At 40.7% G+C, this 13,606-nt stretch overlaps 2 protein-coding genes across 2 annotated transcripts in view; one reads left to right on the forward strand and one right to left on the reverse strand.

Annotated features, from left to right (window-relative positions):
* Nucleotides 1-161: 161 nt before the first annotated feature.
* Nucleotides 162-9,886, reverse strand: PRPF38A (pre-mRNA processing factor 38A). The gene is made up of 5 exons (XM_049617182.1): nucleotides 9,616-9,886; nucleotides 7,186-7,345; nucleotides 5,354-5,475; nucleotides 3,771-3,856; nucleotides 162-882 (listed from the first exon to the last, which is right to left on the reverse strand). The coding sequence occupies exons 1-5, from the start codon at nucleotides 9,743-9,745 to the stop codon at nucleotides 661-663; spliced, it is 720 nt and encodes a 239-aa protein (XP_049473139.1). The 5' UTR covers nucleotides 9,746-9,886; the 3' UTR covers nucleotides 162-660.
* A 61-nt stretch (nucleotides 9,887-9,947) lies between these two features.
* ORC1 (origin recognition complex subunit 1) overlaps nucleotides 9,948-13,606 on the forward strand; it is a 34,268-nt gene continuing 30,609 nt past the window's right edge. Inside the window, exon 1 of the mRNA XM_049617178.1 lies at nucleotides 9,948-10,227. The gene's annotated coding sequence lies outside the window, so the exon portion shown is untranslated. The remainder of the gene's footprint in view (nucleotides 10,228-13,606) is intronic.

The following is a 13,606-nucleotide window of genomic DNA, read 5'->3' on the forward strand; positions in this document are numbered from 1 at the left end:
ACAGTACTTTTCATAACAGTTTTAATGGCTAATAGTTTTAATAGTTTACCTGAGTGCTCCCTGACAGCTGGGTTCCTTTCAATTTTTCAGCATTATAACTAGTAAAGAACACGATCATGCAGTAGGTATTTTTCTTTAAAAAAACTTTTTTAATGTTTATTAGAGCAAGAGAGAGCATGTGTGCAAGGTGGGGAGGGGCAGAGAGAGAGGGAGACACAGAATCCAAAGCAGGCTCCAGGCTCTAAGCTGTTAGCACAGAGCCCAACGTGGGACTTGAACTCACTGACCGTGAGATCATGACCTGAGCCAAAGTTGGACACTTAACTGACAGAGCCACCCAGGCACCTCAGGTATTTTCTTTTTCTAAACTAGGCTTACTCCTTAGGATAGGTTCAACTATGCACAGTATTATTATTCTTGTCCTAAGTATTTATTTAAATAGCTGCCAACTATGAGGCAATTATAATGTCGCAGTACTGTGCTAAGGGCGTTGTATATATCCTTTTATTAATATCCATAACAATCCTAAGAGAAAGGTATCATTAGCCTTGCTTTACAAAAGAAAAGACTGAAATTAATTTGCACAAGATTGTGGAGAGCTGAGATACGAATCAAAGTCTATTTAATTCAATGCTCATACTCAAATATCGTATTTTTTGGTTAAAGAAAGTTAAAAAGTAAAGTCTGAAAACAAAACAAGAAAGGACCATTCCCCCATCCCTTCCCCATAATTATCCCTCCTTCAACTGTTAAGCTCCCAGAGAGCCTGACCTTCTCATCTTCCTCTTCTTCCTCTTCACTGGACTCCACATCATCCATGTCCTCTTCTAGAGCACTAACCCGAGGCTCCAGTTGCTCAGCTTCCTCTAGCACATAGCGTTTCTATGGAAAGCATAATGAGAGTTAGAGGGCCTTGTTCTCTCATCTATGTCTTGAAGCCCCAACACTGGGCTTCTGGGATTGACAGGAAGACTAGGGAGCAACAGCTGAGGCAAATTTCATTTCAAAGACATCCTAGACAGTTCAAGATTTTCCTAAGGAATCTAACATACTTGGAACCAATACTCACATATCCCCCTGTAAACACATAAATACAAAGTTGAAGGTAACAACTTCATTTTCTGTTGGCTTATTCTCTGTGGTCTTTTACTCTTCCAGTCACTGAAATATCAAGCCGTATAGGTATAGCCTTGAATAAAAAATGGAGCCTCATATACAAGGACCAGTATGTTCACAGCTGTGACTCTGGTGGCTGGTAGTTGCAACAGGGGCTCAGAGCAGAATCTCCCCTAAGAGACCCACTGAGGCTCAGCCCAGTTTGGCGACTAAAGAGTGCCTTGGGTCCTGCTCTGGAATACCACCAACTCTCTACCTGACTCAGGATTTAGAGAACTGTCTATACAGTTCAGTGTGAGTCATTCAGTGTGAACACTGGGACTCCTGATTCCATTTTCTTCTGAGATGTGACTTAGCAGGCTTATCTATGATTAAGGAACTGAAAGGCAAAGATGAGTTAAAAAATGCCAAATGGACTTGCTGGGTCATAAGATCCCTTTACCATTTTCTCCTGTCTAGGACATAAAGAATGTTGGACAGCCCTAGAATAAATAGTAATATCTAGCTTACATCTCACTCATCCCTAACAAAATTCTATGAAGTTTGAGAGAAATGAGACAAAGATGCCACTCAGTGAAGTCAATACCTCATTAAAGAGCTCCTTGGAAGAAGGCCCTCCAGTCACAGGATTACCAGTTTGTGATCAGTTGTGATCTAAGACTGCATCAGACAGGGCATCCCAAATCCCTAATGCTCACAAGACTCAGAAGCTACTAAAATCACTATATTAATTCATTGTATTTGTGTTTGATGAAATTTGAATTCATCCCAGAGCAGCTTGTTGTCAATGTCCAGGCACATCAGAAGCTAAATTGATGAGGTACTTACCAAGGACAGAATCAGAACAAAAGAAAGTGTTAAGGATCACTTCATCCAGAACAGATAGAGGCCCACACCAGACCACACTTCTTGGTGATATACATCAGTCAGATTTCAATTTTCTCTCTCAGTGCATGTTTTGTGGTCTTCTAGACTCTATGCAGACCATCTTCTTTACACCAATAGTCTTGCTTAAAGCTGAATGGACTTTCAATCCTTTGGCTACAAACTGATTGCACTTGAAAGTAATCCATTTCTTGTAGTATTTTTAAAAATGATAGCAGCTAATAACGATTGCTAACATAATCATAATGAAGTGTGAGAACCGGGCCCTGAAAGCACGCTTTCAGTTTTGAAATCTTACTCTTTTTTTTAGAGTTTATTTATTTTGAGAGAGAGGGAGAGGGAGAGAGAGAACCCTAAGCAGGCTCTGTGCTGTCAGTGCAGAGCCCGACACAGGGCTCAGTGTCATGAATGGTGAGATTATAACCTGAGCTGAAATCAAGAGTCAGGTGCTTAACCAACTACTGAGCCACCCAGGCACCCCGAAATCTTACTCTCTTTACTACAGTCTACAATAGCCAATACATAACAGGAAGTATATATCACACTCATTTTCAGGATTTTTATTTTATAGTTTCCTTTAACTGGGTCACTATAGAGGAAGAATTGGTTCACTGCATTTAAATGTGAGCACTTACCTACCAACTGCTTTTTATCCAGCTGATTTGCTGCCTCATCTGACCCGTTTATCAGATACCTGCATTTCACTCTATTCCCTACTTTGAAATAATTATTATGAAATAAATATTACTTTGCTGAGTGAAAGACAAAAAAAGAAGAGTATATACTGTATCAATTCCAAAACACAAACTAATCTTATTGTGACAGCATATCAATGGTTGCTTAAGGGTGAGGGAGAAGGGAAGGAAGGGATTACCCAAAAGGAAAAAAGGAAACTTTTGGGATAATGGATATGTTCACTATTTTTGATTGTGAGGACAGTTTCAAGGGTGTATACATATGGCAAAACTTACCAAATTGTACACTTATCAAATTGTATGTAGTTTAATGTATGTCAGTTACACTTTAATAATAAAGCCATTTAAAAGAGCAAAAGTCTTTGTTCAAATGAAATCTCACTCTCAAGCCCAGTATGTAACTTGGAGAAAAAAGGAGTTGCTGTGATTGAATATGTGGGCTTTTTCCTCTTATTGCTCTCCGTAGCCTTAAAACAGTTCCATAGAGCATGTTAAAGACCACTGAAGTAGTCTAATTTCCCTATTTTATAGATGGGAAAATAAAACCAGGTCCCACAGCTAGTCAGCCATAACAACAACCCAGAAATTTAATCTCCTAATTCCCTGCTCATTTCTCCATTACAGACCATTCCCTTTCTCTTTAGGCAACCTACTTTATCTGTTTTCCCTATGTACTTTATGACAGTAGGTTTAAAATCATAGTCTGCAAAACCCATTCCTGAAAGGTGCTACATGGATAATCATTAGGGAAGGGAACAGGGTTATAAAGGATATTTAAGGGGTTCAGATCTCAGTCTACCACTCCTGACTCTCCTGTTTTATATCCTGCAATTTCCTTATAATATTTTAAAGAAGAAAGTCTTGCTGTGTTAACTCACTTTTAAAGCCCTACTCTTCAAATACTTTATCTGTTTTCCTTTCACTCTCAATCCCCTTTTTCATAGTAGTAAGACTGCTTAATAAGAGGGCCCCTAGGATCCTAGAGCTCCGGTGTTTTATTATGTATGTGTACTTGTCTGTCTGCCTGTCTTGGGGAGAGAAGGGCGACTCTGATAAGAGACCTTTATCTTTTACCTGTAGCCGGGGTAGAATGATATCACAGACTCTCTCACTGTGCAGCAGTTCATCAATAAACTCATCCACATGCATCAGTTCAAACTCTGAAAGAAAAGTCATAAGCTTAAGCAACTTGGAAATAAATTTATATAGCCAACAAGTAAAAGAAGTTTAAGACTCTATATGTAAAATATAGAGTACTTGGTATAGAAAGTGTAAACCCTCTGCAGCCTCCCCTTCCTGCATATTCATTAGTAAAGCTATTCACTGTGGCAGTTACAGAGAAGGGATTACTGACAAACCTGGCTCAAACTATAGCCATTCACAGCCTTGTCATCACTTATCTTCATTCATTCAGTTCACCTCTACTGAGGCCATCTATGAAACAGGCCTCTTCTTAGAGCTGGCGATAAAGGGATGAATAAAGCTGTCCGAATCAGCAGGAGACCCAACACAAAAGCAAGCGCAAACAGTCCTGAATTGTATAGGGGTGATGTTCTTGAACAGATCATATAACTCAAGTACAAATTCTTATGTGAACGCACTATGTTTTTAAATATAGAACATGTATCTTATATGGTAAACAATAGCCTTTTCAGGATTCTTATCATAAACATTACCTTAGTTCAGTGGTTCTCAACCAGGGGTTACTTTGCTACCCACAACTAATGGGGATGCTACTGGCATCTTAGTGGGTAGAGTCCAGGGATAATGGCTAAACATCCTACAATGGGCTGGACAGCTCCCCACAACAAAGAATCATCTGGATCAAACTGTCAATAGGTTGAGAAACCCCATCTTAGTTTAACATAGTATAATCATAAATAAGTAATTCCATGATGGCCATGACCATGTCCACCTTGTTCACCATGTTATTTCCAGTATTAGCACAGAATCTGGCATGATATTGGTAGTTACTATGTATTTATTCAATAAACAAATTAACAAGTTAATAAAATTTAAAGTAAAACACCAAAATCTTAACTTTCTACTGCTTAATGTTACATCTAGAAGGGAAAGGCAAATGTTCCTAATCTTTGGTTATGACACTAAGTGAGAAGAAAAATATTTTGACTGTATTACCCTGAATCCCACTCTACCACAAAAAATACCTTTTTGTAAAATGTATGGAGCTGCCCCCATTGGACACACTATTTTTCAGGGGATTCCTACAGAAGTAGAAGTATACTTAATCTATACTGTAGTGTGAAATAAAGTGCTAGAAGAGACACCACTAAAAATAACTGTAATGATATAACATAGGGAAAACTAACTTTGGGAGGTTTGGGGAAGGCTTTTACAGAGGTCATTCTAAAGGTAAATCTTATGGGATGGAGCACATGTGGAGGGAACACATGATGGAAGGCTGAGATTGACACAAGATGCAATTGAAAAGGTAGGCAACCAGGGACAGACTGGGTAAGGCTAACAGAAAGTCTGATGGAGTACTCCGTGCAGGTGGTGGAGAAGCTGAATGAAGATGGTAATGTAATGGATGAAGAGGAACATTCACAACGTATGTTACAATGTGAAGGGAGAGATACTGGTGAAATAAAAACTGGTTCAGGGAGGAAGGTCCAGACATTTGGCAACATACTCACCCCCATTTCGGTTCTGGCTCTTGATTTTTCGATAGTCGTTGTACAGAGGCTCTAAGTACTTGTAGCAATCAATTGCAGTGCCTGTCAGCCTCATGTAAAGTGCTCCCAACATGCGGACATACCTGACAGACAGAGGACAATGAAGCTACAGGCCATTCAAAAAAATTCTTGAGTTTCACACCTGCCTTTTTTCATATCAGTAGTGGATGAACAAGTTCTTTCTCTTCTTTGGCATATGAGAAAACCGCAATTTTAGAGGCAACATAGGGCAGCAGAAAGATAGTTAAAATATGGAGACCTGGCGTCAAGTTCCCATTCTACCATTTACTTGCTGTGGGAACTTGGGACATGTTGATCAACTTTCAGAGTCTATGTAACATGAAGATAGAACTTATTTACCTCACAGGATTGCTGTAAGAATCAAATCAGATACTGAATTTAACAACAGGACATATATATTTACTAACAATACAAGAAATAATATACATAGATGTGAATATATAAATTGTTGCTAGGCAGCATAGAAGGCTGGTTCTGGAAAAAAGTCAAAGTCATCTAGGTTACCATTCTGAGTCCATAACTTACTGATTTTGTTATATTAAGCAAGTTACTTACTTTCTCAATCCTTGTAAAATGGAGATGATAATGCCTAATTTAATGGCTTGGTGTATTTAGTGAGAAATGTGCATGTAGTGCTAAGCATAGCATATAGTGCCTAATAAAAGTTAGCTATTTTCTAGCTGTTAATGTTTTGTTAAAATTCCTTTTTCTTTTCTCCTGTATCCAACTACCCACTCAAATCTACACTTGTAGTAACTAGTAGGCATTTCAAACTCAGCAGTTTCTTTATATGACAAACAGAATAAAGTACAAAAGAATGTGTACACTGAAGCCAGCTTTGCCACTTACTAGCTGTTTGACCTTGAGGAAATTACTTAATTTCTCTGTGCTAGGTTTCCTCCCCTGTATGACAGGGGTAATAACTTTATAGGGTTGTTGTGAAGGTTAAATACCTATATGTAACTCCCTTAGAATAGAGGGTGGCACCTAATAAGCTATCATGTCTGTCTCCTATACTTGTCTGTGAGCTCCTTGAGAATGAATAATAAAATAGTACGAGCAGCTTACATTTTGGGGGTGTTTACCATGCGACAGGCACTGCACTATCTTTTTTAAATAAAATTTTAAATTTTATTTCAGAGAGAGAAGAATGCACAAGTGGGGAGAAGGGCAGAGGGAGGGAGAGAATCTTAAGCAGGCTCCACACTTAGCACAGACCCTGACACAGGGCTCGATGCCATAACCATGAGTCAGGGCTCAGGCACCACCTAGGCCCCCCAGCACTATCTTTTTTAACTCTCATATCAATCCTGAATTGGTATCCTCATCTCCATTTTACAGATAAATAAAGCTCAGAAAATGTAGTAACTTCTCCAAGGTCACAATAAGTAACAGAGTCTGGACATGAACCTATATCTACATGAAAGTTTTCCTATTTGTTTACCACACAATGTAGTTTTCTTCATCTTTGAGCATCCAGTGTTACCAACATATTAGGCACTCACTTCTGCTTAATCTATGTTCAGTGAATTTGTGAAATGCTTTTTGGGTGGCAGAGGCAAGGGGGTGGGGGGAGTTACCAAGACTAGGAATGTAAAGAAGATCAAAACCATCAGAACAAACAAAATACAAACTCAAGAACTCAGGAGCAAAGTCTGTAGGGTGGAACTCTGTAGAAATAAGATAAATTGCTTTCACTCTTCTTAACCAAAGCCAAATTCTGGATCACTGAAATTGAAGCTTTTATATTAGCTAGTCAACATTTCACTCACTTGAAATCTTCATTTTTGATAAACTCTACAATGATATCCTTCTCGGGTTGAATTTGAAGCATCTTCAAGGTCAAACACAGAAAGGGAGTTGGCTTTATGTTGCCACCATAGACACCACCCACAAACCTCAACTCCATGGCTTTATCGACTACAAGTTCAGCTAAAAACAAAAACAAAAACAAAATAAAGTGGCATCTCAGACACATTAGGCCCAGCTTTTCCCAGTGTGAAGTGGAGAGAAGTTAGTTCAAGCTTTGGTACTCCTGCATACTAATCAATAATTTCGTATTAGGAGAATAAGCATGTCTGAGTAGGAATAACAACAGCAGCCAATATACACTGAAGTGTCACTATATGCGAGATACTCTGCTAAGCATTTCATATAATCTCAATCTTCGCAAGCTCTGAAGTTCCTGCACTGAGGCTGTTTTCAGCTAAGAAAAATGAGGGCTAAGAAAGGTTAAGTGACTTGCTCAAGGTGCACAGCCAGAGAGTAGCAGGGCCTGGATATACATGTAAGGAGTCTAATTTCAGAGTCCATGCTTGTCACCATCGTTTGCCAAAAAACTGCCAGATCAAGAGTTAAATAACAACAACAAACCACTCTATAACTACATAACCCTTATCTTTCACAAGTGTTTTCAAAATCAAACACAAGCTGTGTGAACTAGGACAAGTCATTTTACTTTTTTAACCTGTCATTTCAAATCTGAATAATAAAGGTACAAAGTTTAAGGGCTATAGTGACAATCAAGTGAGACAAAACAAATGTTAACACCTGACACACAGCAAATAATGTATGAGAGACACCATTAGTGTCTTATAAATCAGATTTCAAGTTCCTTTATGATAAATTCTATATTAATTCATTCAACATTACAGTTGACAACTTATAGCCGGGTGCTAAATACTAGAGAAACAGGTAAAGGGATAAAGAAGGACAAAATTACTACTCTTACAGAGTTTACAGTCTGGCAAGGCAGAAAGCATTGAAAAAATAATTGAAATTGTGATGAACAGTTGAAAGAAGATGCAGGATGCATAAAATTATATGACGGGAACATAATCTTAGTGTTGGGGGAGAAAAGATCATGAGTTCAACTTTTGGACATACCGAGTTGGCATGTTTTGGAATCAAGAGATTTAGATCTCAGAGGGAGAGATAAATTTGAAGGTATCTACATATAACATGTAACTACAGTGCGGAGATCATCCAAGGAGAGAATTATGTAATGAGAAAAGGCCCCAAAATTGACAGGACTCCAAAATTTAATGGCGACTGAGAGAAACAATATGACTTGTCCATGGACACACAGTTAGCAGTGGTGGCAACAACAGTAATGGCATAGGTGGAGTTAACAGTAATGGCATAGGTAACAACAACTAGCACACTGCTGGATACTTCTTAAAATATTTACCTGTAACTTTGTTTTTTGTTTTTTTTAAAGTTTACTTATTTCGAAAGAGAGAAAGCACAGGTGAGGCGGCAGCAGTAGGTGAGGGAGGGACAGACTGATTGGGAGAGAAAATCCCAAGCAGGCTCCCTGCTGACAGAGGAAGAACCCAAGGCAGGGGATCCATCCCACCAACCCTGGGATCATGACTGAGCAGAAACCAAGGGTGGGAAGCTTAACCACTAAGCCACCCAGGCGCCCCTATACCAAATACTTCTTGTACTTCTTTTTAAAGTTTATTTATTTTGAGAGAGAAAGTGCGAGTGGAGGAGGGGCATAGACAGAGGGGCAGAGAGAGAATCCCAAGCAGGCTCTGTACTGTCAGCGCAGAGCCCCATGTGGGGGCTCGAACCCAGGAACCATGAGATCATGATCTGAGCCAAGTGGAAGGCTTAACCGACTGAGCCACCCAGAGAGCCCCATACTTTTTGTACATTATTGTATTTCGCCCTTAGAACAAACCTTTGAGGTGGGCATTAAACTCATTTTACAGTAAGAAGCAGCCATGGTTCACTGGGTAACAGAGCTACTAAAATGAGGAGCCAAAATTCAAAGACTGAAAGACTACCAGTTCTTCTCTGAAGAACTGATATTTATATTAGGATCCGAACGTGGAAATACTGCAAATGGTCCAGATTTAGGGACAGTAAGACCATGAGTTGGGTATCAGGTATGTTAACGTTCCTTTAAGAACTTTAGGGTCCCCGAGCTTAACAATGTTTGGGAACTCAGCAGATAATTATGAAATATGGAAAGACCCACAGAACCCAACTCAGACATGCCTCCGACTAAGGCGCTAGCATATTCACAAGTATCCCCAGAGATCAACACAAGACTGGGTACATAGTAGGCGCTCAGATTTTTCTGAACGACTGACAGATTCCCCTCCGTTTCACCCCCTTGGGCCAGTCTTGGAGGCGCCCAGTCAGAACTGGGCCACACGGCGGCGGAAAAGAGTCCGCGCGCTCCCGCTCACCCGTCAGTCCAAAGCACTCCTCTTTCCAGTACTTAGACTCGTAGATTCGCGTCCGAATGATCTTCTCCACCAAATACTGAGGATTGGTGCCGTGGATGCTATGCGCATCCTTCACCGTACGGTTCGCCATTTTCGAACTCCTTCGGTTCTACTTCCGTCGGTTCTTTTAATGCGTCACATCCAGTTTAAAAAAAAAAAAAATCCACAAAGGGACGAAGAAGGGTTCAGAAAGTCTTTAAATAGCTGAAGCCACCATCTTGATACCGGAAATGCTGCAAGAAAAGGAACTTCTCTCCGCTTAACAGCGTCGCTGACCGAATCAATGATGGCTGCTGCACGTTTGCCGACGAGCGGCGTGCATCCCCTCCCAAGTGGGCGGGGCTGGATGGCTGGCTGGTGACGGAACGTGGAGACAGCCTGGGGGCGGGGCCACGACGTTTGGCGCGAAATTTTCTTTTCACCCTCTTCTCTACTTTCCCAGGTAGGCTCCCGCTTTGTCTCCGGCGTGCGGTCAGTGGCTGTAAGAGGAGTCCAGCTGGGGCAGGTTAGAATTGCTGCGGCTCCACGAGCTCCTGAAGCAGAGACGGTGGAATCGGAGGGCTTAGGCAACTGGTGAGTGTGGAGTTCCGGGGCTGTAGGGGGATCTGAGCCAGGGGGACTGCGGGTTTTTCTCTGTGGACGCACTCAATCGATTCGTTCAGCATATATTTACTAAGCGCCTGTTAAATTCTAAGCCCATTAGGAGCATTCTTCTTTTCCACATCCCGATTTGTAAAAGGCTTCCCACTCCGTCAGGGACGGAGAATTTGCAGTTGGGGAAACCGGAAGCCAACAGCAGAAAAGCGTGAGTATTCCTGGCCACAGCGCCCTGAGGTTCTCATTTAATGATCGTAACCATATCTTCTATCGGCTTTGCCCTTGTGATGCATTTGCATCTTTTCCTCCTTTGAGCCATGGTGAACCAAGCACCACAGGGAAGGCAAAGCAGCAGAAGTTATGACTCCATTTTACGGATGTATCAATTGAGCCCAGAGAGAGACTTGTCTAGGTCGCTTTTTGTGAGTAAGAGGCCTGGGCTCCTACCCAGGTCTTTTTTTTTTTTTTTTTTTTTTAACCCCCAGATGAGCTGCTCTTAACTGCTGGACTCTCATCCACCTTCTTTCTAGGAGAGAAGTCTGCTGGCACGTCTTTTACTTCCTCTAGGCTAACCCCGGAATAGAAAGGCCTTCTGTTTTCACAGTTGGAAAAAGCACTGGACTTAGACACATGAGATGTGAGATTCCTATCCGGGGCTACTATCTGCGAAACTACAATAATTAGATGTGTCAGTTTTCTCTTTTAGTTGTCCGTAAAAATGGTACCCTCTTCCGTGCTGTTTTTGGGTACTTGTGAATGCCAACGGAGGTTTCCGATGTGACAGCATAATTTACCAAGTCCTTCTGCAACAGTTTTTAACGTAATAGAGGGCAATATGTGGATTTTATAAGGTTTATGAATCCCCTGAAATTAAAAGCAAAATTTTGTGTGAATTGTATGAGAGTTTCATAACGTTCATCAAATTATTTAAAAAAAAAAAAAAAAAAGAACCACTATCTCTTAAAAATAAATGCAAGGGATTAGGGAGTGGGGAAGTGATTTTTACCATTTTTGCATTTTCTCACTTAATTCTAGAATAGTGCCTGGCACACAATGGGTGATTAAAAATTTTTGTTGAATAGAAGGAAGAGTCTATTATTATCCCCATGTTGTGGGTAAGAAAATCGGGATACATTTGACTTCCCAGTTAGTGGCCTGGGAAGCCTGACTTATTGTAGTAAGCACAACAGAAGCAAGTTCTCTTAGGCATGTATTAACAGTATCCACTTTCACACAGGTGTTGTAAAGTGAAGTGGTTTTGAAGTGGTTTAGAGTTCATTGGAATCTGGCTGCTCAGGGTTCTAATTAAGACTGTGCCATCCAGAGTAACATTGAGACAAGTTAATCATTTAAAAATTTTATCAACGTTTTTTATTTATTTTTGGGACAGAGAGAGACAGAGCATGAATGGGGGAGGGGCAGAGAGAGAGGGAGACACAGAATCGGAAACAGGCTCCAGGCTCTGAGCCATCAGCCCAGAGCCTGACGCGGGGCTCGAACTCACGGACCGCAAGATCGTGACCTGGCTGAAGTCGGACGCTTAACCGACTGCGCCACCCAGGCGCCCCATTCATTTAAAAATTTTTTAACGTTTATTCACTTTTTTGAGAGACAGAGACAGCATGAGTGAGGGGGGGGGGGCAGAGAGAGGGAGACACAGAATCTAAAGCAGGCTCCAGGCTCTGAGCTGTGAACACATCCTGACGCAGGGCTCCGGCCCATGAACTGTGAGATCATGACCTGAGCTGAAGTCGGACGCTTAACTGACCAAGCCACCCAGGTGCCCCAGGACAAGTTAATCATTTTGAAGGGCTAATAGCACCTACCTTTCATTCAGCAAATATTTATTATTGAGTACCTACTGTGCACTTAGTATGTGCTAGCATTGTTCTAGGATTATTTTGAGGATTAAATGAGATAAATTCATAGAGTTTTGGCTCCACCTTCTATCATAATATTGGCTCAATATGTATCTGCTATCATTTTTACTGCAACCATAACTCCCTTATGTTTTCCTTGGGTGTGGCACCCTGCACTGGGTGGTATGTATGTTCCCGATTTCTGGTATCTGCAACATTGAAAGTCTGTTGTGGGTATCTCCTAGAAGCCAAAGCCTTTGCTAGGCCAAGTCAGACTGACTGCCTTTCTACCCCATTCATCACCCCTCTTGGGTGATCTCTCTGCTGATGGTGGATGAGATGAAATGCTGGGTCATAAGGTAAGAAAGTGGGATAACAGTACAAAGAGGCTTGACATCTTATGCTGCCTCTTTAGATGGACTCTCCATTAATTTTTTGAACTTTTCATTGAAAAATATTTACAGACAAGTGAACATATCAAATGTACAGGTCAATGAATTTTCTTAAAGAAAACATACCTGTGCAACCAGCATGCAGATCAAGAAACATGACCAGCGTCCCAGAAACATCCGGCCTCCCCACCATGTTCCCTTTCAGTCACCTAGGTTACTTTCTATTACGACTTCTAACACCATAGGTTACTTTTACCTATTTTTGAACTTTATATAAATGGAATTGATATAGTATGATATTTTCTGGTGTCTGATTTCTTTAGTTCATTGTTACTTTGTGAGATTTTTTCCCTATGTGTGCAGTTATAGTTTGTTGAGTTTCATTGCTGTATAGAGCTGCTGTGAACATTCTGGTTCATGTCTTTCAATGGTTTGTATGTTTTTCTATTGGGTATATTCTGTTGGAATTCCTGGGTCATAGGATGTTCATATGTTCAGTTTTAGTAGATACTGCCCATTTTCCAAAGCAGTTTTACCAATTTACGTGCCCTCCAGCAGTGTATGAGATTTCTGGCTGTTCTCTGTCCATACCACACTTGGTATTAATTGACACTAATGATTTTTTAAATCCTTTTTTTTTTTAAGTTTATTTACTTATTTTGAGAGAAAGAGAGAATGCAAGCAGGGGAGAGGGAGAGAGAGGAAATGAGAGAGAATCCCAAGCGGGCTCTGCACTGTCAGCGTGGAGCCCACCATGGAGCTCATGAACCATGAGATCATGACCTGTTCCAAAATCAAGAGTCAGACAATTTTTAAAATCAATTTGTTTTTTCATTCATTCATTCATTCATTCACCTTTTTTGTGCCGAGTACTAACCTAGGCTCTGGGGATACAGTTATGAATAAGATAGACAAGGTCCCAATATCTGTGCTTTTTGGAAGCTAACATTCTTTTTTTTTTTTTTTTTAAGTTTATTTATTTTGAGAGAGAGTGTGAGCAGGGGAGAGGCAGAAAGAGGGAGAATCCCAAGCAGGCTCGATACCATCAGCACAGAGCCTGATGTGGGGCTCAAACTCATGAATCCATGAAATTGATGAACTGAG

This window comes from Panthera uncia, assembly GCF_023721935.1.
Source record: "Panthera uncia isolate 11264 chromosome C1 unlocalized genomic scaffold, Puncia_PCG_1.0 HiC_scaffold_4, whole genome shotgun sequence".
Classification (NCBI taxonomy): domain Eukaryota; kingdom Metazoa; phylum Chordata; class Mammalia; order Carnivora; family Felidae; genus Panthera; species Panthera uncia.